Below are 25827 nucleotides of genomic sequence, written 5' to 3' on the forward strand. Positions count from 1 at the left end.
TGTGTGTGTGTGTGTGTGTCTTCTTGGATCTCGGGCATCCTCCATCCGATTGCGCTCAAATTTGATATGTAGATACCGACGGTATCAGGGCGTGTATAAGTCTTGAAACAATTACAAAAATCTATTCCAGGTGAGAATACGATCGATAAAGCCGCTTTTGTCCTGCTTTTCTTCTGTCAACTTGTACATAACTGCACCTTCCATGCTTTTGTACTGCTTAAAGGCACGTTTCTTTCCTGCCAAGCTTACTGTTTAAACCATGTTTGTGTTCTCCCAGTCAACAGCCTTATCATTACTGGTACTTTAAACTCTTCGGTTGCATATTTGTGTGAATAAAATCGTTTTTCTTTGGAATAGAAAAAAGTCTATCTTTATTTCTTCCTTTGCTGGCGTCTCAAATTTAGGTTAAATCAGTGTTTCTCAAAGGGGAAACCTATGGGACGGTCGGACAAGTTGTTTTGAAAAAAATTAGTTTTAAATGTTTGACAACTCAGCACCGTCCATTGGATGGGGGGGGGGCGTTTTTCTCGTATTTCGTAAAGTTCTATATGGTGCACCGTTCGTTGCACGAAGGACATCTAAGTAATATTCAATTTCTGTCTATGCCCTTCTTAACATATGTTTTTCATCAATAGTCGCAATGGCAGCATTTATACTTTGCTTCAGGTCATCCAAGGCCTCTACTTTAGTGCGGTACAGGATATCTTGCAAGAAAAAAGTTCACGAGTGCTATATCTGAGGAATGCGGTGGGGAGGGGGCAAGAAATCGGGCCATCTCTTCCTATCAAGTGATCTGGAAACCGTTCATTTAAAAATCCGCGGGCGTTTACTCTCCAATGAGGTGGCGCTCCACCTTTCTGAAGTATGACATTTGGATGGAGCTTTACCTGTGGCATGACGTAGTCTCTTAGAACTTGGTCCAAAAAACAGCGATTATTGTCTTCGCCAAAAGGAAAAATGGACAAATAACTTTGTAGCACAAAATTCTGCACCACACATTGACCTTCAGGCTGCCACGTTCAATTTCCCTTTTAATGTGGGGATTATTCGATTTCCAGATTTTTGCGTTATGCTTGTTAAATTTTCCGGACATAGAGAAGGTTGCTTCATTCGTAAAGTAAATGCGATTATGGAAGTCATCTTTGATTTTTTTCAGAATTGTAACAGCAAATTCTTTTCGTTGCGATTTGTCATTTACCTTAATCGCTTGAAATAACTGAATTGTCTATGCATAAAGCTTCAGCTTCTTAATAGAGCACTTTATGAATTGCTGATCTCGGTAGTTGCGTGGAAGCAGTGCAGATGGACTTAGATGCGGAACGTTGAAATGACTGGCGGATATACTCAGTATCTTCAAATGCTCTTGGCCCTTAAGTCCTCGCTTTTTGTAGCACTGTCATCATTTCTATAAATTGCTTATACCAGTTGCGAGCCGACTGATATGCTGGAGCTTGTTTTCCATATTTAGCTGTGTAATTCCTTCGTGTTTTAATATCCGATAAACCAAAACACACATTGTGCCTTTTCATATGGAGTAACCATTGTCTGAAACAAAAACACAACCTTAATAAAACTATTAATAAACTATTAATACCATAAAAAAAAACTCCGATAATATCATTTATTACAAAGATATATCATATTATTACAAAAAATTAATTGCAATCTCTTCCAAGTTTTGTGGAAGCCCTATTTTAAACTAAACGAACATGAATGTAATTACTTATTTTTCGGTGCAGATACGCAACTTGTGTTTTTCTTCCAGCCATATGATAACCAATTTTTATTCTCATAGTAATCAGCGCAATGAAATAGCCGGACTAAAAGCGTGACTAGAATTTATTTTCATCTCTCTTCTTTCTGAGTTCGTATAGCTTGTGGAACGGTTTTGAATTTCATCCTTCCAGAGTCGATCAAGTAAATACTAAATACGATGCGAACGATGATACATTTTCCTTGAAATGAGTAGCTTTTTGCTAATCTAACAAAACCTGTATTAATTTTTTATAGTTACTACGCATTTTGTTTCTAAAGGAGATACTTGCATTTCAGTTTCAAAAAAGTCCCATACTGTATATCACGAAATAATATCGTCACCTTTGTCTAGAAATGTGACCTGATGAAGATGCGTTAAAGTTTACCTCGTAATCAAATAAGATCTGAATTTCACGAGCCAAACAGTAATGACCGTCTTTTTCTTCTCACACAATACTTTAAAGCATTGCTCATAATTAAGGATGCATTAATTATCTTTTAGCTAACTGATTAAACATTCGACAAAAATTTCAAAAGTTAAAGTTAGATGGAAAATACAATTTCCAATTCAGTTTTTATTTTGAAGGTTTTAAATATTTTATTTACCTTAACCAGCCATTTAATATTTCAATGTTTCGAAACGATTAATTTTCACTCTAACGTCTTCTTGGTTTATTTTGCTGTTTTTGATGTAAAATATTAACAAAGACTTGACACTCTTTTAAATAACTAAGCATAAAATTAACACTAAGGCTGGCACAAGGCCACGCATTTTTGTTTTGGTTGGGTAAGATAATCTGTTGAAGAGACCCCAATACTTGCCTGGTACTTTAATTTGTCGGCGTCCGATGTTCTTACCATTCTGTCAATTGACTGAGAAGAGCAAGATGTAATAATAGTTTCTAATTTAAACACAAATGAACAATTTTGAGGGGACTGGTACTAATTTTATCGACATCGAAGTGATGGATGATAAAGTAAATCTCGATGAGATTTGAATCAATATGTAAAGAGCCGGGTCAAATATCGCATGGAATTTTCCCCCCACGCTATAAGGATTTTATCAGTTGGCCACTTTTTGAAATGGTTTCTTATTTAGGCGCACAATCAGTAACTGTGAAGGGAGAGGGTCTGTCGAAAACTTCGATGCAAGTACTAGACACGAGTTTTATTTTAACGACCCGAAAAGGATGAAAAACAAAGTTCACTTGGGTGGGATTTAAGCTCAGAACGTTAAAATGAAAGAAGAAGCCACATAAAGTATTTTCCCAAAATTCTAATGATTTTGCCAGCTCGCCGTCCTATGGAGTAAGGTGTAATAAGGAGAAAGCGAAAGTATTTATAAATACTGTAAATAAGCAAAACTTAGCAGATAGAACATAATAAAGGAAAGTAGATTTGAAACACTCATTCATACGCAGTCTTTATCTTAGCCAAATCTTCCCCCACTTCTTATATATCTATTTATGGTTTCTGCCAGTATTTACAAATGCGTTAGCTTCATTTAACTTTTAATTTATTCCTCTCGTATTCATTATATATATAATGAATAGTTAGCACGCCGGGCGAAATGCGTGGCCGTATTTCACCTGCCGCTACGTTCTGAGTTAAAATTTCGCCGAGGTCGACTTTGCCCTTCATCCTTTCGGGGTCGATAAATTAAGTACCAGTTACGCACTGGGGGCCATATAATCGACTCCATACGTTTGTCTGTCCTCTCTGTGTTTAGCCCCTTGTGAGTAGTAAAGAAATAGGTATTTCGTCTGCCGTTACGTTCTGACTTCAAATTCCGCCGAGGTCGACTTTGCCTTTCATCCTTTCGGGATCGATAACTTAAGTACCAGTTATTCACTGGGGTTGATGTAATCGACAGGTCTCCGATCCCAAAATTCCGGGCCTTGTGCCTATAGTAGAAAGGATTATTATTATTATTATTATTATTATTATTATTATTATTATTATTATTATTATTATTATTATTATTATTATTATTCAGTAACGTTATTTTTATCACGTGCTTTTACTGAACTACTGAGTACAGCTCTGTGCGCCTTGGGTATTATTATTAGTATTATTATTAGGGCGACGAGCTGGCAGAATCGTTATAATATTAATAATAATATTAATAATAAGTATTAAGGCGATGAGCTGGCAGTATCGTTAGCACGTCGGGCAAAAAGCATAGTGACATTTTGTTCGTCTTTAATTTCGAAGTTCTAATTCCGTTGGGATTGACTTTGCTTTTTGTCCTTTCGGGATCGATAAGAAGTACCAGTTGAAGACTGGGGTTGATGTAAACGATTAGTTTCCCCCACCCAAATTTCAGGCCTTGTCCCTATAGTAAAAAGGATTATTATTATTATTATTATTATTATTGTAAATTGTTTGTAATCAAGCATTTCAGCTGGTTGCATCCCGTTTATTCAAAACTTTATTTAACGACTATTTTGTTTACATTGTCTGGATCGTGGTGGTAACATTTTGTGTAATTGCATACCCTTTTTAGGAGTGTAATAATTGTTTTGCATTTTAGCATTTTTGTGAAGCCAGAATTTTATCCATTTTTCCAATTCTAAAAATGTCGGAATACGAAGATATAATAATAATAGACCAAGAGCAGAATTCTGTTGTAACTCCGAAAATAAACGGAGCCGAAGGTGAAATGAATTTCTCGCCAAAGAGAAATATAATTTCCTCTTGTTGCTACGACGACAGTAACAAGGGCAAAAGTACTGGTAGCAACGACGACGATTACATCAACAGGAACAATGTAAACAGCAGCAGCACCACCACCACTATCACAAACGGCAGAAACAGCAATAATAACAGCAACAAGATGAACAAATCGAAGATAAGAAAACATGAAAAACAAGATTGAAAACAACGACAGTGATAACTGTGTAGAAAACAACAACAATGACGACGCCAGTAGCAGTAGCAGTAGCATCAGCAGCAGCAGCAGCAGCAGCAATAATAATAGTGAACCTCAACAAAACTACTTCCTTTTCTTAAGACGTTAGCAATTGAACTATTTTTCAAGTGGATGACTTAAAAAATAAGGCACTGAAATACAAGAGTGGCAAGGTTAAACTAAAGCGTTACGCCATTCAGAGAATAAAAAAAAATGTGTGTAATAGGTGTAAAACAACTTCCTATGAACGAATATGAAAAAAAAAATGCCCGCACGCGAAAGGGGGGTGGGGGAGAGGCCTCGGAAAATTCACATCGGGAATTTCCGAAAGCGTCTGAGGGGGCTGACCAGGGCACCAAAACAAAATAAACAAATAGTGTAATATGTGTAAAACAACTTGCTCTAAACGAATATGACAAAAAAAAATGCGCACTCGCGAAAGAGGGGTGGGGGAGAGGCCTCGGAAAATTCACATCGGGAATTTCCGAAAGCGTCTGAGGGGGCTGACCAGGGCACCAAAACAAAATAAACAAATAGTGTAATATGTGTAAAACAACTTGCTCTAAACGAATATGACAAAAAAAAATGCGCACTCGCGAAAGAGGGGTGGGGGAGAGGCCTCGGAAAATTTATATCGGGAATTTCCGAAAGCGTCTGACCCGGGCACAAAAACAAAAACAAAAATAGCGTAATAGGTGTAAAACAACTTGCTCTAAACGAATATGATAAAAAAAATGCGCGCTCGCGAAAGGGGGGTGGGGGAGAGGCTTCGGAAATTTCACATCTTCAGTCCACGGCCTTTAAACTAAGAAAAAATAGTGTAATTGGTGTAAAACTACTTGTTCTAAACGAGTATCAAGAACACACACTCACACATGAATCATAAACTCCGTATTTTTGTACATATTTCGCAAAAAAAAAAAAAATAAAGAGAAGAAATTCTGGTATAAGTGAAGAAATGTTGGATCTCCGCCATGTGAATCAAAATACGTGTCAGAAACATCTTGAAATACTACAGAAATTATGTTACGAAAATGATAATGTATACATACCTTTTTGAGTGGTCCATCGACAGTGTTGATAAAGAAATGAGATGGGTTGCGTTTGGAAGAAAAAATTATCTCGGGCCAGTATAAAGACTTGCTGCTGCCAATAAGAATACGTGCATTCTCTTGGCAGCAGGTTTAATGCTGTCCATAAAAAGGAACTTGGCGAGGTATTGTTTTAAGTAACAGGCACGAATGCCTGGGCGAACAACCGATCTCTTAACTGACCCCCACAAAATACGTGTCAGAAACATCTTGAAATACTACACACACACACACACACACACACACACATATATATATATATATATATATATATATATATAACTGTTTGACTCAGCTCCATACAATTTAAGGTTTCGCATGCTCGTAGATCGAACTCAGGTCGTCAGGTATCTGGAGATCGAGTAACAGGATGAGACAAATGCAAGATGGCTTCTAGATGTTAGGCCTCTGTTCAGCAACTCAGGCCACGTAATATTATTGAGCGGTATCGGTACTCTTCTTTGTTCTTAGGTCTAGTAGTCGGACAGGATGTTGGTAGGTAGTTATCATCGCCATGTCCAGAAATCTAGCAACATCAACTTGTTGCATTAGCTGCAATAATGGGGGCAGAGTGGGATGTGGTCGCGGGTTAGTAGCGACTGCCTTTCCGTAGGAGTAACCAGATTTGGTGATACTGCTTAAAATTTGGTGATGTTAGGTTGAATTGTCAGCACAGCTGGGTTGGAATGTATATGAGTGACACGGGCTAAGTACCGTGCTCTGTAATATGGCGTAGGCAAGCCTAAGATGGTGTACCTGGATTGTCGGCTGCCAGTGACTTCAAGTTCATTAACAGGGTGTACCAACTTCGATTGGAGTATTATTGACAGGTCTTCACTTAGAACTCGCAATTGCCAACTCTGACTCCACCAACCTGAAATATCCGTCAACAGGGAGAATGAAATATCTTATTGTTGCTACCAGGGGCACGCCCTATTAATGAACTTTCAAGCCACTGGCAACCGACAGTCCAGATAAATCAATTTAGGCTTGCCTGCTCCGTACTCAAGAACACGGTACTTAACCTGCCGCCCATAAACAATAAATCCCAAGGCTTGCTTGATGTCGCTGATTAAACCATACCGCGGTTACCAGACATAGCAACAATGACTACTTACCAGCATTCTGTCCGACCACTTGAATAATAATAATAATAATAATAATAATAATAATAATAATAATAATAATAATAACAACAACAACAACAACAACAGCAATAATAATAACATCAGCAACAGCAGCAGCAACAACAACAACAACAACAACAACAACAACAACAACAACAACAACAACAACAATAATAATAATAATGATAAATACTGATGCCGCTTCCAGACCAATAGCACCACGTGCCTTGAGCTGAATACGTTCTTCGAGCATACAAAACTTTAAATCGCTTGGAACTGAGTGAAACTTTTACTAAATGATACATATACTTTTACCAAATATGTTGAGTGTCATTTTCTTTCGTTTGTCCACTCGTATATACACACATACATACGTACATACATACATACATACATACATACATACATACATACATACATACATACATACATGCACACACGCATACATATATATATATATATGTGTGTGTGTGCGCGTGCGTGTGTGTGTATATATTATATATATATATTTAAGGCATACACACACGCATGAGCGCGCACACACACATACTTCATCATGTTGAACCGTTAATCTCTACACATTTTTTTCTCCCTCTGTTTTTTTTTCCTGCATTTTTCCCTCACAATCCTTTGTGGCGAAGAGCCTAAGCTCGAAACGTCAAGGACTTTTCCATTCTTCCCGAGCGTCAAACTTATACACTTGGTTGTTGTTCCCTCACCTGTCTTCGTCCTTTGTTTTCTGTAGAAACACACCACAAAATCGCTCACATAGCATTCTACACTTATGCATGTCTCACAACACTCCTATGCGTGCACATAAACACTTTCCATTTTTATTAGCTCTCCCGTGGACCCGCATTCCTACTTGGCCCCTAACTCCTAACCTCTCTCCTATTTCCTACTCCACTTTTTCCTCTTTCACACACTTCATTTACTCTTCGTTTATACTTGTATTCTAATGGAGGACTATTGTCCGAAAAGTTAAGACTCTTTCCCTTCCTTTTTAAGCGTTAGACTAATACAATAAATTTTAAAACTGTCTTTCTACTGCTGTCCTTTTTGTTGCTTTTGTTCATTGTTTTCGATTATATATATATATATATATATATATATATATAAAAGAGGCAGGCAACAGGTTGCTTAGCCACATACCGAAAAATTAGAAATAGCAGTCAAAGACTGTTTATTTCTATTTTCTACAAATGAGACTCCACATACGACATAACCCTGTAATTCACATATGCAAAACAGAAGGAAGAAATAACGAAAGCAAAGTCTAATAGTTATTTACGAACGCGTTTCTAGATTAGGAATATAAACTCCATGTCTTTCATCAGCGTAAATATCCACTAAAATAGATTTCTCAAATGCTACGTACCTCTACTTCCCGATCAGCCGACATCGGAATAGTGGAAGAAAGCAAGCATAGGCCAAACCTATATAGACGATTGAATCTGCAATTTTCCCTCCAAAATTTTACCATGCGTATTACAAAAATAGTTCCTTAGAGATAGAACTATGGGTTGTCATTAGTAATATAATAAGAGTAAATAATATCTTTAATGGTTTTAAAAAAAAGAACAACAATTATTTACGGGTAGATTTCGGCATGTAAATACAACCATTAACGGTAGGAACTTCTATAAAAGTTCAATATATATTTTTGTATATAAATAAAAGAGACAGGCAACAGGTTGCTTAGCCACATACCGAAAAAATTAGAAATAGCAGCCAAAGACTATTTTATACAAATGAGACTCCACATACGACATATCCCTTTTATTTATATACAAAAATGCACACGCACGCACTCACACATACACACACACATTAAAGTTATAAAGTCGATGTTTGGTTATAGTAATCAATAGTTTCGCATCCACGAAGGCTGTAGCTTCGAGAGCGACTCATAAGACTCTCGTCCAAAGACAAATTTAACTCTTCATATATATACATATGAAGTGTGTGTGTGTGTGTGTGTGTGTATACAATTCTGGAATCACATTAATACAATGGTATATATTTGATATTACAGATAATGCGGTAATTGCGGAAACTAAGACGAATGATGCAAATGGAATTAGCAGCATTGGTGATGTTTTGCAAGCAATTAGGGAGGCATTTACCATCGACCTTGCAGTAAAAAATATTTCAGAGAGAATTCCGTATCATACTTCACTAGCTGCTCAGTATGGAACTTTAACATCCGAATCTGTGAAATCAATGGACAGGAAGTTAAAGGTAATGTTTAACAAACTTTCTCTGTAGCCTGAGAACAGTAAAAAGGAAAACAAGTTATATTGTATAATATTATAAAACATGCACGCATAAATCAATGACAGCACCTCCTCATACGAATGCAAACACGAACCAATGAGAGAGACTCTACTTAGTCACTCAACTCGGTAGAAATAACATCCAAAGCTTCCACAGGTTGTTCATAACTGGAATGCCTTATACCATAAATCCAGTCGATCAAGGCTCGTGTAGGGCTAAAAACAACAGTAACAACAACATATACGCATTCAGAGACTTATAGTATCACGCACATATATCTATACACTAGCAGTATAGCCCGGCTTTGCTCGGGATTAAGTGAGGATTATTAAGCTAATCAAGCTCTTTATTTCAAAGCAAACTAAGCAACATCGACGTCAAATTTGAGTGAAATCCGTTGAAACTGGTAAAGTTTTGGCTGAAATTTTGCAGACAATTTGATTGGGAAATCCTATAAGGAATCGGTTTATCGATCTTTTCCACTCATCGATTTTTTTTCCTTTTTGGAGAACTTAAAGCATTCAAAGATCCCATGAGTCCTAAGTAATGCTGGCATCAAGTTTGAACAAAATACATCAAAATTGGTAGACATTATGGTTGAAAATGGGGTGTAGCCAATTTTAGTGGGAAGTCCTATAAGGAATCGGTTTATCGATTTTTTAAATCCTGATTAAATAGAAAACTCCATAAGGAATCAGTTTATTGATTTTTCACCCCAAATAGGACTTAATCGAACAATGCTGATTCAAAAATATCTATATTTATACTTTAAAGTTGGTTTTCATACCCAACCCAGTTCTGCAGAATCAGTGTCGCGAAGGGAGCGCATGGGTTGGGAGTTTGATCGGCAGAGGTGATCAGGTTGTATATGCCAACCCTTTTGAAAACACCACCCCATCATGTAACCCCACTTTGCCCATGGGTTGGGAATCCACCCAGCAAGGAAAATAGACCGCCCAAAAGGCCCCCCCGATCCTCTGTGGGAGAAGTGGTTATGTTCAGATCACAACTAAGTATATATATATGGGCAACACACACACACACACACACACACACACACACACACACACAAACATATACGTACATACACCTATTGCGTACATGTTTTTGCACGCCTTTGCCCCTTCCCCTGTCCCACCACCACATCCTACCCGAGTAATACCATCAATTGAAGCAAATTTGGTGCCCGGACGTAAGTTTTGTAAGAGGAATAGAGAGAACTACCTTCTCCCGCAGAGATGTGAGAGTCAGAGCTCTCCTTTTGAAAGCATGAACAGTTTCGAAACGTTGTTTACAAAATGAAAATTTGGCACCCGGACGTAAGTTTTGTAAGTGGAATAGAGAGGCCTACCTCCTCCCACAGAGATGTAAGTCATATCTCTCCTTTCGAAAACATGAACAGTTTCGAAACATTGTTTACAAAATAATAGCTGATCGTTTGCGAAGGAGCGTATCTACAGTCAACACTTAGGTCTTTTGCTCAGGTAATCTCTGCTCTCTCCCATGTTCACGAACGGCCAGCTATATATCACTATGAGTAGAGCAACGGATTCTGCTAATTTGGAAATTAGTTGTGGAGAAACGGAGAATATCGTTTATATTGTGTATATATATACGGGCAACACACATACACATACACGTTGCATTCACGTGTTTTGTACACATACATGCTCGTGTGTGTGTGTGTGACTGAAGCCATTCACACATACATACATACATACATACATACATACGTACATACATACATACATACATACATACGTACATACATAACCCCTGTCTGTCAATCACTCACTAAAAAGACGAAATTTAAAAAATCTGTTATGTCTCTCTCTCTCTCTCTCTTTCTCTCTCTCCCTCTCTTTACACCGTCGCCAGAAGGGGGCTTAACTCATATTTGCAAATGGTCGTGTATTTGTCCGACTTGAAAATTGTTAGAAGTTTTGGCTCAAAATTATTTACCGCTATTCGCGGGTGCCTCGGGGGAAAATAATTTGACGAAAATACAGCTAGGGTCTGACGAATGTCCTCCTAAAATTTGAGCGACGTGCGTGCTAATTTGTGGATGTGCATAAACTACATTCACGTACACACACACACACACACACACACACACACATCCTGCCTTTTATATATACAGATACACAAATAAATGATCATTGCATCTACGCAAACTCATACATACAATCATGTATTTATGATAAAATCACACACACGCGCGCGCACACAACACACACACTATCATGCACCCTCACAGGCACACAAACGCACACATGCACATGCACAACACTCACGTACACATTGATATTTATATCTATGACAACTACATAACCATGTATATACAATTAGACACGCGTAATATGTTTAGTACACACTTATATACGTGTATTTAACATACACTTATACATAATCACACATATAAAGTAAATAGCACAGTAAATGTGAAACATGATATATGCGCCGTAAAAAATTCCCGATTATTTAAATACTTTTTTTTTTATTAAATTTAGTTTGGAATTGCACAAAAATAGTTAAAATCGGCTCTTCGACATTCAATTGTTCATGCATACAACTTTGTTTACTTTCGGAAAGTAAAAAGTTTCAATATGGAAGCTAACAGGTGAAGTCAGATTGTAGCTCTGAGAAAAGCAGGACATAGCGCCAAAGACGTAGCTTCAAGAGTTGGCGTTGATCCCCAAAAGTTTATAATGTCTTGAAACGCTACAGTGAGACAAATCCACTCGACAGCAAGACCATTCTTGATAGAAAACGATCCGTACGGACGAATCAATTGGTAGATGTCGTCCGAAAGAAAGTGTCGCAAAATCAACGACAAAGTATGAGGCTAATCACTAAAAGTCTCGATATCTCCCAGACGACTATGTGACAGGTTGTGAATGAAGACTTAAATTGTAAGTCATTAAAATTGCAGCGTCGACACATAATTTCGGCCGCTTCCAAAGCAAAGCGTCTGGACAGGTGCAAGAAAATGGCAAAGATTCAGAACGCCAGTGACAATATTTTCATCTAGGCGAACGAAAAGATATTCACCGTGGAGTCTGTAGCGAACATCTAAAACGACAGGATTTTGTCCACGAGGACGGATGCTGTTCCCGAAGGCACCCGTAAGATGTTTCGCAGAATGAACTCACCGGAGCGATGGTTTGGGCACCAGTGTCATTCGATGGCGGAAAATCTCTGGTGTTCATTTATGACAGGACGAAGGTCAATTTAGCAATTTATGTGAAAATGTTGGAGGATAATGTTTTGCCATAGGTGACCGAAGAATTTGGAGATAATTACGTTTTCACACTAGACGGCGATCCTTCTCATACGTCCAATGTTACACAGTAGAATACTATATTTAGGATTTACTTAGAATCCTATATTTTAAACATGGGATTCTGCAAAAAATGTCATTAAGAATTCCAATTATCTAAAATGTTTTTGCTCTCTCTCTCTCTCTCTCTCTCTCTCTCTCTCTCTCTCTCTCTCTCTCTCTCTCTCTCTGCCCCAAACCACGCATCTGGCCGTAGTTTTTGGATTTTTGATAAATCTTTAAAGCTCTTATCAGCATTATATGTTTTAAGAGAGGACGATTCTACACAAATGAAATTAGGGTTTGGTGTTTAGAATTAAAATGAAGGGTTAGTTTTAGGGATAGGTATTATGATTTAGAGTTTAAGATTTAGGATTTGAGAGTAGTGTTTAAGGTGAGGATTCAGGGTTAGGATTTAGTGTTCATGGTTAGGGATTAATATTTAGGGATTAGTGTTAGGGTTTAGCATTTAAATCCTTTTCCATATCTTGCCTTCCCAGAGATACACTTCACTAGAGTATGATCATCTTCATATGGGCACACAATAGTTGAAGCTGAGCACCAACCCATCGATCTTACCACGCACTGAACATCTACGAAAAATATTGGTGCTCCTCCGACTACTCGATTTTAAACAAATTCAAGTAACATTGCATCTAAATTTAGATGCTCCTTCCCACCAAACGTGTATAATGACAAGGCCAAGCGTTTAAGCGATAACATTCTCGAAAAAGAATTTTGTATCTATGACGGAAAATGATCGTTTGTTGCTTATTCCTAGATCAATATACGTAAAGAAGACGTGTGTGATCAAAGGTATTCCAGCTTGAGCCATCAGACTTCTTTTGGAAAATGTTCAGAATCATATTATCCAGTGTTTCCTTTCTTCATTTAGGACCAGAGCCTGTGATGTCAAATTCAACTGGTACTTCTACTTGCAGATCAAATATTTGCATATATACCTACCTACCTACCTACCTACCTACCTATATATATATATATATATATATATATATATATATATATGCATACATACAAACACACACACACGCACATATGTAATATCGAAATATATTATCTTACGCCTACAATCGCAACCTGCCCACGAACTGACAAAGGACATACTTTGTGTATATGTGTTCGATATTGTTTATATACCTCGGGCTACTTCTCATTCATATTTGAACACATACACGCACGTACGTACGCACGCACACGTATGTACATATGTATGCATGTATGTATATTGCAACTTCTTCCAACTTGGTGGTTCCACGAGTGCTGCCTTCACAGGCAATCCAGGGATGAGATTGAGAACATCCTCACCATTTGCAATGGCTGTCTCAAGGTTGAATAATGGGAAGTCTCCGGGTATGGATGGCATACATGCGGAGTTGTTACAGCATGGTGGTGAGAAACTTCTGCAGAAACTTCACTCTTTGTTTAGTAAGATATGGACTAGTGAATCTGTACCTGAGGACTGGAGAGATGCAGTAATGGTGGTCCTGTATAAGGGAAAAGGGCAACAGGAATGATTGTGGTAATTATAGGGGAGTATCATTGCTGTCTGCTGTAGGAAAGGTTTTATGCAGGATACTTCTGGATCGTCTGCTGAAATACATTGCAGATTGTGTTCTTCCAGAAAGTCAATCTGGCTTTCGTATGGGACGTGGCACTGCTGATATGATCTTTTCAGCTAGACAGCTTTAGGAAAAGTGTGTGGAACAGGGTCTGGATTTGTATCAAGTTTTTGTCGATCTGACAAAAGCTTTTGATACCGTCAATAGAAAAGCATTGTGGAAGGTCCTCCAGAAACTTGGGTGTCCTGAAAAGTACCTTGCTTTGGTCAGGTCCTTTCATGAAGACATGAATGGTAGGGTGAATGTTAGAGCGAAAATGTCGGAGCCCATTTCAATACAAAATGGAGTGAAACAGGGGGATATTCTGGCACCGACCCTATTTTCCATATATTTCGCGATGGTGTTCTGTATTGCATTCAGAAACTGCAGATACGGTGTTTACGTCCATTATCGAAACTCTGGCAGCATATTTAATATCAGGCGCCTTGCTGCAAAAACAAAGGTATTTACCTCTATCATAAGAGACCTTTTGTATGTAGATGATTGTGAGCTAGTAGCACACACAGAGATTGATATGCAACACATTTTGAATGCATTCTCTGATGCTTGCACTGCCTTAGGATTGACAGTCAATCTCAAGAAAACTGTTGTCATGCATCAACCTGCCCCTGGTAAGCAGTATAGTGTACCAAATATCTATGTGTATGGTAAACGACTTGATGTAGTTGATCAGTTTGTCTACCTGGGAAGCACTATTAATAGATATGGCAATTTGAATGATGAAATTCCATATAGAATTAGGAAAGCAAGTGTTGCTTTCGAAAGGCTAGAAAAGCGCCTCTGGAGTCGGCGAGACATATGCAGAAAGACAAAGATAAAGGTGTACAAGGCATGTGTGCTCCCTTCTCTTCTCTATGCCTGCGAGACGTGGGTCACATATCGATACCACCCTAAACAGCTGGAACGTTTCCATCAGATGTGCCTCAGGCGGATCTATGGCATTAAATGGAAGGACCGCATCAGTGATCTTGAAATATTGGAAGGCTCTCGGTGTGAAAGTATAGAAGCTCTTGTGTTAAAGCAAAGGCTCAGATGGAGTGGTCATCTGGTCAGAATGAAGGATTCAAGGATGCCAAAACAACTCTTTTATGGAGAGTTAGCTAAAGGAGAACGACCTCCACATAAACCCCAAAAGAGGTATAAGGACTTGCTGAAGGCTTCCTTAAGAGATGCTTGCATCTCTCCTGACATATGGGAAGGCATAGCTATTGATCGTAGCAGTTGGAGAAGGATTGTGCATGAGGGGACAGCCACTTTTGAGAAATCTCGAGTTGCACATGAGAAAGTACGGAGGGATGTCAAGAAGGGCATCGCTGTTACACTTCCAGAAGGGAAGGGTCTACCTTTGGTGCTGACATGCCTCAGTAAAGCTGGACTCAAGAGTCATCTTCGTAGTCATAAAACGAGACAGATGAGTGACAACCTGACCACTGGTGGTGGCGGAACACACCATACTAATCATATCTGTCGGGCATGTGGAAGAGAGTGTAATTCGGCAGGTGGACTTAAACGACATGCAAAGGTACATGAAGCCCAGTTACAACTACAGCCGGCTATTACCAGTAAAGGTTTTAGTTGCCAATTTTGTACAAGACATTGTAGATCTTTGGCTGGGCTAAAAAGTCACATTCGATCACAGCACCAATAACAGTTAAACTTCGTGCAATGGCCATACTCGATAACAAGGGGGCAGCCATAACGTATGTATATACAGTATACGCACACATAAACACACACGCACACACACGCGTGCATATACACACGCGTGCACATACACACGCGCGTACATACACACGCAAATATATTATATGCATCAAAGCTTTGTAATGATGCTTTAAAAAAAATGTATAACTAGATAGTTGGGCGTAAAATTATGGGTTTTGTCTTCGTAGAGAAATACTAAGTTTTATCATGCAGATAATAACTCGTAAAACTAACCAGCGTTGGAGAAAAATTTGCAGAAAAGCTCTCATCATTGGTCAGTCATACAAGGGTGTTGCTCTTACGTGATAAGGTATAATCACATATTGCCCAAGCTACTCTGGAAAAAATTACACCACTATATAAAGAGGTTTTGCTCTATCCTTCTTATTCTCCTGATCTTGCTCCATCTTATAATCATCCTTTCAAATCATTGAAAAATTATTTACAGGGGGAAAGAGTCTTTTAATTTTGAAGGGTTTCCAGCATGGCCACAGTCAAATGACTGAAACAAGTAAAAGATAAAAGATAAAAGACATATAATATATTCTTTTATTATTTTACTTCTTTCCGTTATTAAAGGTTTTTTTAGTAGAAGAAATCTATCTCAGGACTTATTCTTTGTAAGACTAGTACTTATTCTATCGATCTCTTTTGCCGAACCGCTAAGTTACGGAGACGTAATACACAACATCAGTTGTCAAGCGATGGCGGGGGCTCAAACACAGACACAAAGACACACATGCACACACATACACACAAACACACAAACACGACAGACATCTTTCAGTTTCCGTCTACCAAATCCTGTCATAAGGCTTTGGTTGGGACGAGGCTATAGTAGAAGACATTTATCCGAATTGCCACGCAGTGGATCTGAACCTGGAACCATGTGGTCGCGAAGCAAGCTTCTTGTCACACAACCACGCCTGCGCCAGTGAACATCTTCAAAAATCGGTGAATAACTTCACCAATGCTTACACTCGGTTTGATCTAAAAGTCAACATAAAAAAAAAACGTGGCACAACCCGTTCTAAGTCAGGAAACTCCAAACCTCAGCATTACCATCTCGGAGACACCACTGGAGAAAGTCAACCACTTTTCAGACTTAGGAAGTTTTCTTTCGAATAAGTGCACGTCGGAAAAGGACGTGGAGAACCGATTAAGTGCGACTCACGAAAAGGGTCTTTAAGAACAAAGATCTGAACCATAAAACAAAATTGAGTGTCTATCAAGTGGTCATGATCTCCACTCTTTACGGTTGTGAAACTTGGATTCTTTACCAGTGACGTCAAAAAACTAGAGCGATTTCATCAAAAGAAGCTCCGCTCTGTCATGAATATCAAATGGAATGATTATGTGACCGATATCTCCATTTTGGAGAGAACGAAAAGCAGCAGCATCGTGACCACCATCCTGAAATATACTCTGAGATGGGTGGGCCACGCAGCAAAAAAGAAAGAAACCAGTCTGCTTCGTCAAATGTTATATGGTGAACTTATCACTGGAAGAAAACTCCGTGGCCGTCCTCTCAAACGATACAAGGACCAGCTGAAATAAAGCCTAAAACTAACTGAAATCGATCTCAAAGCCTGGGATATTGAAGCACAAGACATGCTCGGCTGGCATCATTCCACCTCCACTATAACAGATCATTTTGAAGTTGAACGACAGGAAAGAAGAGAAACGATAAGAAAAAATAGAAGCTGCTACAACCAGAGCCCCCACCACAGATCCCTTGTGAAGTTTGCAATAGACGCTTCCATGCAAGAATCGGCCTCATTAATCATCAAAGGCACAAACACGAACAGAGGAGAAGAAGCAGTCAAGAAGAAGCCAAATAAATTATCGGATGCACGATAAAACGCCGTCGACGACGATATATATATTCTGTTAGCGATTAGCGAAGCTAACGTTTTGGCTAGCCGTGTTAATATATGTTTATTATATATATATATTTCATATTGGGGAGTATAACTCCAAACTTACAGGGGAAAATTCATTTTAGTATTAAATCAAATTTCACAATATAAATATATAATATATATAAAATTAGAGAAAACCCACTATTATGTAATTCAAACAATGATAGACATAAACCATATCATAAAGAAAAAATGAAATATATTATAAAACATATAACTAGATCACAAAAAGTACGAAAAATGAATAAACACTATATAAGTAAAAAGACTACGTAGTTTCGTGGCTATAACTTCAATTCGAATTACAATTAAATTTAAATTCCATCGAAAAACAATTCAATTTAAAAGTATAATCACTTCTCAGGACAAAAATAATAATAACAATAATAGTTAAATAGATAATCAAATAGAATTAAATGATATTTCTTAGAGAAATAAAATCATGATTCTTCTTATAGAAGAAACACCGTTAATTAAATTTGAAACTTAAAAAGTAGAACCAGGTGTCCATATTACATTTATCATGTTAAAAACCTAAGGTTAAAAGATTAGAGTCAATAGATAGAAAAGTGTATTTCATCTGTGAAGATATATTTTAGCTTTGAGAATAACATTAACAAACTATAGTATATCTTTTCACTACCTATACTCTAATATTTTACGTTACAAACTATTTTACAAATCAATCACATTTAATACTTTTAGATTTTAGTTCACATATATTAATTATAAAATAATAAAATAATAATTGTTTGGATTACATAATAGTGGGTTTTATCTAATTATATATATATATATATATATGTATATATATATATATATATATATATATATATATATATATATATATATATATATATATATATATATATATATATATATACATACATGTATATATATATATATATATATATATATCTATATATATGCATATATATATACATGTATATATACATATACATACAAACATATATATATATATATTATATAATATATATACATATATATAAACATACACACACACAAACATATATATATATACATGTACATATATATATATATACATATATATACATTTACATATATATACATATATATACATACATATATGTATATATGAGTATATGTATATATATATGTATATGCATATATATGTATATGAGTGTATATAAATATGTATTTGTATATATATATATATATATATATATATATAAATAAATGTATGTATATATATGTATATATATACTTATATATATACGTGTATATATATAATGTACATATTTACTCTTTTACTTGTTTCAGTCATTTGACTGCGGCCATGCTGGAGCACCGCCTTTAGTCGAGCAAATCGACCCCGGGACTTATTCTTTGTAAGCCCAGTACTTATTTTATCGGTCTCTTTTGCCGAACCGGTAAGTGACGGGGACCTAAACATACCAGCATCGGTTGTAAAGCAATGCTAGGGGGACAAACACACAAATACATATATATATATATATATATATATTATATATATATACGACAGGCTTCTTTCAGTTTCCGTCTACCAAATCCACTCACAAGGCTTTGGTCAGCCCGAGGCTATAGCAGAAGACACTTGCCCAAGATGCCACGCAGTGGGACTGAACCCGGAACCATTTGGTTGGTAAGCAAGCTACTTACCACACAGCCACTCCTGCGCCTATATATATATTATTTATATACAATATATTTATATTATATTATATATATATTATTATATATATATCTTATATATATATCTGTTTGTTTTATTTGTTTTATCAATTTCAGCTCAAAGCTGTGGCCATGCTGGGGCACCACAGTTTTGCCACACTGCTATTACTGAAAGCTTCCTTTGATATGTGACATTTAGGGAATAAGAGAGTTTGATGCTGCTACACCCATTTGCGCCGCCTGTTGTGAGGTAGGTTCATCTGGAACTCTCGATAGGAAGAGATTCAGTTGTGATTTGAAAACACCTACGTCCACTTTGTATAGGTGTCTAAGGCTCTTTGGGAGAACATCAAAAAGCTGTGGTCCCCTGAAACCAAAGCTTTTACAGTAACTCGTTCTGAAGCGCGACGGTATTGCTGGGATCTTTGGCACTGTGCAGTAGCGACCCGTTCTGGTATTTATGTAGCTTTCAATGCTAAAATTTGGCACAGTCCCTTTCAGGATCATCCAGATGTATATTACTGCATATCTCTCCCGCCTTCGCTCCAGGGAGTACAGTCTTAGCTGTTTCAGGCTTTCCTAATACTCAAGATATCAGCTGTCCTCAGGACCTATATCTGGAGATTTTAAGATCCAGCAATCATTCAGAATGTGTCTGAGCGTTCAAGGACCCTTACCTGGCGTTTGTAAAGGGTCCATGTCTCACATGAGTAAAGGAGCGATGTCAGTACACATGAACGGTACACAGCAATTTTTGTTTGCTTTGTGATGCTATGCTGGGACCAGACACGAGACTGAAGAGACCGGAAGGAATCAATTGCTCTCTGCATCCTGAAGGATATTTCGTCATCCAGGGAGCAAGAACTGAGTGTGCTGCCTAGTTAGACAAACTTTTCTACCACTTTCAGAATTGTTCCTTCAACCAAGATAGTTGGTTCCATATATGGATTTCCTGGTACCGGCTGGAACATGATAACAGTCTTGTGCAGGCTAATGCTGAATCCAAATGCCGTGCATAAGAAGAAATACGATTAATAAGTATTTGCATGTTATCCACTGTATGAATGATTAAGTCACAGTCATCTGCATAACGGTTACTAATAAGAGCCTGAAAAACTTTTAAATTGGCAGCTAATCGACGCAAATTAAAGAGGCGGCCAGAAGATCGATACCTGACATATATTCCCAGAAAGCTAACCGTAGCAGAAGCCTGAGTAAAAGCAGCAGCAAAGTACAAAGAAAAGAGAGTTGGGGCAAGGATGTCATTCTGCTTGTCACCATTCTCTACAGGAATGAGTCCTTCCATGACACCACCAACATTGATCCAATCCTCCATCCCATCATGAACTGATTTAATTATAGATACAAAGTGATCTGGATATCAAAGTTTGCCAAGTATTTTCCATAGCAAGGCTCTACTCACAGTATCAAAGGCCTTCGTTAAATCAATGAATACCTGGACAAGATCCATATTCTGATTATAGCACTCCTGCATCTGTCTTGCTGTGAAAATCATATCCATTTTTCCTCTACAAGAACGGAAGCCACATTGAGATTTAGATTGGACATCATTTACGAGACATCCATTCAGGTGGGTAAGAAGAATATTTGCCAGAACCTGGCCAGCGGCTGATAGTAGAGCAATACCTCTGTAGTTACTACACATTGTTCTGGCTCCTTTTCCTTTATAGAGAGGGAGAATAATTTCATCCTTCCAGTCCTTAGGCATTGCACATGAAGGGACTGTATGATGTAATCACCACCAAATCGCAAGACTTCAGCACAAATTCCATCCTTCCCAGGTGCCCTACCAAGATTCAATTTACTTATTGATGTCATTACATCATCTATTAAGGGCGTGGAATTTAAGGAGCCAATGATAAGTTTTTGCATAGTATCAATCACTATTTCATTCACAACTGACTCATGGTTTAGGAGTTCTGAGAAGTGATCGTTCCAGCGACCTGTGATTTCTGTTGATTTAGTAAATAGAGTGGGAGACTCCTTGGAAAGTAAAGGAGTTGATCTGGAGCCCATAAACTTGCTTCATAAGATGGTAAAGCTTCTTGCTGTCGTTTGCATCAGCAGCAGTGAACATTACGAGCAAGATCCTCCCACCAAGTGTTCTGCATCTTCCCGAGAGATCGCTGCAGTAGTGATTTTACACTGCTGTAGTGGGCAAGTGCTAGATTTCGCTGCACAGCTGAAAGTCCTCTGTGCAGCAATGCATTGTGGGCATGGCACTTTACAGACAATAGTTGCTGAACTTCAGCATAATTTTCATCTAACCAGTCTCCGTGTCTGCAGTAGCATATCCCAGTGTGTCAGCAGCACATTGAAGAATCTGGTCTCGAAAATCTTCCCATGCTGTAGTATTTTCAATGCTGGACAAGCGAGTCTGAAGCTCTTTCCTCAACACAGCATCTTGTGGACATTCAGACGCCGAGGAATGCCGACTAGCCCTCTTCTCTCTTTCACTTTAATCATCATCCGAAACTTTACTCACACCAGACTGTGGTCTGTCCAGCATACCGGTCCATGAAAGGACTTGACATTACAAATGTCATAGATGTCACACTTGCGGGTGATGACATAATCCAGCAAATGCCAAACTTTAGACCTTGGATGCATCCACGTTGTTGTGTGACCACCTTTGTGCATAAAATGAGTGCTTGCAATGTAAAGTCCATGTTCATCGCAAAGCTCCAGCAGCATGAGACCATTGCTATTCATTTTTCCTACACCAAAACGTCCTAGAGAGTTCTATATTTGTCAGTCTACTCCAACTCTGACATTGAAATTCCCCATTAGAATGAATTTATCAGAAATGGAGTTTTTTCTAAGTATGGCTCTCAGCTGGGTATAAAAAATAATTTTATCTTCATCACAACTAGTCAAAGTAGGTGCATAGACACTTATTAGAGTAGTAAACCGCCCACCTTTGAAGTGCAGTAGTAGAGTCATTATACGTTCATTTATAGGAACAGGAAACTCCTCCAACTTCTTAAGGATATCATATCGAACTGCAAAGCCAACACCAGCCTCTCTGCGCTCCTCCTTCGGCTTCCCCTTCCAAAAAGGTGTATCCATCTCCTACTCCCTCAAGCTGACCACCACTTTCTATAGAGTCTTTGAAAGTGCAGCTATATCAATGTTATAACGTTTCAGCTCGTGAGCAACAGATGCAGTGCGTCTTTCAGGCCTACAATCACTCGTTATCCAATAGAGTGCGCACATTCCAACATGAAATGTTCAAGTTCCATCCATTTTTTGTAAATAAAAGTCTCTTTGTTTTTCGAGTGCATGGTGGACATCCGTCAGTCGAGCTAAACTAACCAGATAGAAAGACAGGCAATTTTAGTTTACCTTTTCTAGAACCTCTCCGGCCCCCGGCTAAGCAGTGCTCTCTTCAAATGGAGCTGCTCAGACACCCATGCAGCAACCGAATCATACCGCTGTCATGGGCGACAAGGAGACGATTTTATATCTAGCATGGACCACTTACATGCAGGTCGCTGACTACATGCTTCCAAGCCGTCAGATCTGCATGCTTCACCACCTTCCCATCGCCGCAGGACTTCCGAACAAAAATAAAATAAAAATATACTAAAAATAAATAAATATATAAGTATATACTAAAAGTAAAGATACATATATACGGAAAATAAAATAAATATATATAGGGAAGAAAAAAGCAGCACATATCGAACAGAGGTCGGCAATGCCTGTGCAGAGTTTTAGGGCCTATAAGGCTTGCACGACACCTCATAGACCCCACTCTCCACTTTATTGACATTATCCAGAGACAAACCGGAGCACGATGTCTGGTGCCAATATGAGTCGCAGGCTCAGGGATGTGGGAGCTCCATCATCTCACAAACCAAAGATTCCCAAAATGTCCAATGCCATTCCCTGCATATCTGGTTTTATATTAGAGTGAGCTTCTCCAAGAGACATGCTTCAACAGAAGATGAGGGGTGCCTTACTCCCAGTGGTCTTTCAGCTTGCAAGACATCATCCTGGAATTTCTGTGTACGCGTGCTGTTGCTAGGTGGCCGTTGAGCCTGCACTAGGTTCATTCGACCTTTCAACAGGTCTAGTTTTTAATCCTGCTGGGTTTCTAGCAATCCTCCTCACCAGATAGTCTGGTGGGGGTGCCGGCTTAGTCGCCGACAACCCGACCATGCAACAGGTTGTACTAGATTCCATGTTACCAGTAGCACTTATGAGAGCCTCATAAGTGACGTGATATAGAAAACCTGACCACTAACATAGAAAGAAGAATTAATCTGTTATCATCTAACGAAGAAAGTTTTAACAAACATAAAGACTACTATAACCTAGCACTTAAGAAGGCAGGATATAGATATGAAATTATGTACAATAAAAACGACAGCATCATACTAATGATACCAAAATTTATCTTGAAATGAACCACATAGATAATATTAGTGAACCTAAGTGACCCGATGAATTAGTACACTCCGACAAACATAAAAAATCTCAATAATAGTCATCAACACAGCTTTAGTAATAGACACGGAATTCACAACTACAATAAACATACTAATTATCTTAATCAATATGAGCACCATAACCAAACCTTTACTAAAAGAAAAAAATTATATTAATTTTAGCAATTCCCACCTAACTAACTATTCTAATACTAATATTAATAAACCCAAGAATTCTGACAACAAACACCAAAAATACTTAATTACAGGAGGAATTTCAACCGTGTTTCGTAGCCTGCTACCACAACAGTTCCTTTATAAGATCCAGTTAGCTCAAGACATTTTCATACCGTTTTGACGTGCCTCCCACCCCCTTTCGGAGGTGTCTTCAGCTCTGGTATTGGGTGCATATCTTCTTTCTTCTTCTTTCTTCTGTTCCCTGGCCTCTTTGATGTAGCGTCAACGAGTGTCAGCGGGCGACTGACTGTCTTGTCAATTGTTTCCCCTTTAAATACCTGCTGCTAAGCTCCTGCAGGCAGCCCCAGCAAGTTGTCACGTGACACTGTCTTAACTTTATCTGACCAATGAAGGCACGTAGTCTTAGCCCACGCATTCTCTAAACGAGACCGTCACCTGTCAATCAACGAAGCTAATTCAGTGTCAGCTTGTCTCACCTAGTGCTGTTACTTTCCGCCGGCATGTTATGACTTTCAAGCCATTTTTGGTCTTCTCGCTTCAGCCATATATAGAAGCTGCCTTTTTCGACCGCTTCATGTACTCTCCTTATTAGTTTTCTTAGCTCCGAGCTAGAAAAAACAAATCTTCTTTTGAATAGCGTTGTCATTTTTCTTTCAATGAGGCCCCTAACCCCCACTTTCAGGTGGTAATACTCAACATTCCATCCCTGTTCTCTGCACTCTTCGATTAGTTTTTCGTACCTCTTCTCTTTTCGTTTCTCTGCATTGTCGATGTTCTCTTCCCATGGCACTGTCAGTTCTAGCAAAATTCCTATCTCCGTTCTCTGTCCCATAGGACTAAATCTGGTCTTTTTGTCGTTTTTATTAGTGAAAATATTACTAGTCTTTCCAAATCCGTGGCCAGCTCCCAGTATCCCTTCCATCTTTCGTCTATCTCGTATATTTTATTTGTAGGCCTGGTTTTATATCCTTTTCCCTCCTTCTGGAAGTATACTTTCCTGTGCTTTTCCACATTTGGATACTCTCCCCTATTGTACCTCTCGATCTTCTCCTTGAGTGCTGCGCTTATGACGCCGAGGACTTGATTATGACGCCATGTATACCTTTCTAGTGCTAGTCAACAGTTTGACAGAACATGTCTAACCGTCGCTTTCTTTCCGCACCTACACTCATCGGTTGTTTTTATGTTCCACAGGACTAAGTTCGCCGGTGAGGGTAGAACGTCGACGGTAGACTTGATCAGGAAGGATGTTCTTGCTTTTTCCCAAGCCCAAAGTTCCTTCCATGATATTCTGCGGCTGATCACATATTCCTCCCAATCTCAGGCACTGTCCCTGTTGACTACATTGCACCAAATGTACATTTTGCCTTTCTTCTTCCTCCTTTCTCACTTCGTGTACCACCGCCTCCTTCATCTCTTTTATACTGCTCTTGCAAAATGGCCTGAAATTGTGCGACCCTAGGCAGGCTCTTGCTTCTTGCGTCGCTCCGACTACATATGCGTGCCTTAGTTTTCCGATCGCCCTGTTTACTGCCTCTTCCGCCTTCCATTTCCTCCCTGTTCGTATCTTTGGAGGGTTTTCCCGGATACTCTGATCTTTTGAATACCTTAGCATCATTACTGTCCTTGCCTTTCCTGCCTTATATTCTTCGGCGATTGATGTTATTGGTAGTTGCAGCACGGGTTTTCCATATAGTGCAGTTGTATTCAGTGGTTTCGGCAGACCAAGCCATTTTATGATAAACACACTGCATC

General features: G+C 38.5%; 1 protein-coding gene across 3 annotated transcripts in view; it reads left to right on the forward strand.

Moving 5' to 3' along the window:
* The window catches only part of LOC115210937, a 172850-nt gene that overhangs the window by 105830 nt on the left and 41193 nt on the right, over positions 1-25827 (forward strand). For all 3 annotated transcript variants that reach the window (XM_029779727.2, XM_029779728.2, XM_036502233.1), the window contains one exon: positions 8920-9125. In XM_029779727.2, the coding sequence (XP_029635587.1) occupies positions 8920-9125 (206 nt within the window). The remainder of the gene's footprint in view (positions 1-8919; positions 9126-25827) is intronic.

Source organism: Octopus sinensis, linkage group LG4, assembly GCF_006345805.1.
Source record: "Octopus sinensis linkage group LG4, ASM634580v1, whole genome shotgun sequence".
NCBI lineage: Eukaryota > Metazoa > Mollusca > Cephalopoda > Octopoda > Octopodidae > Octopus > Octopus sinensis.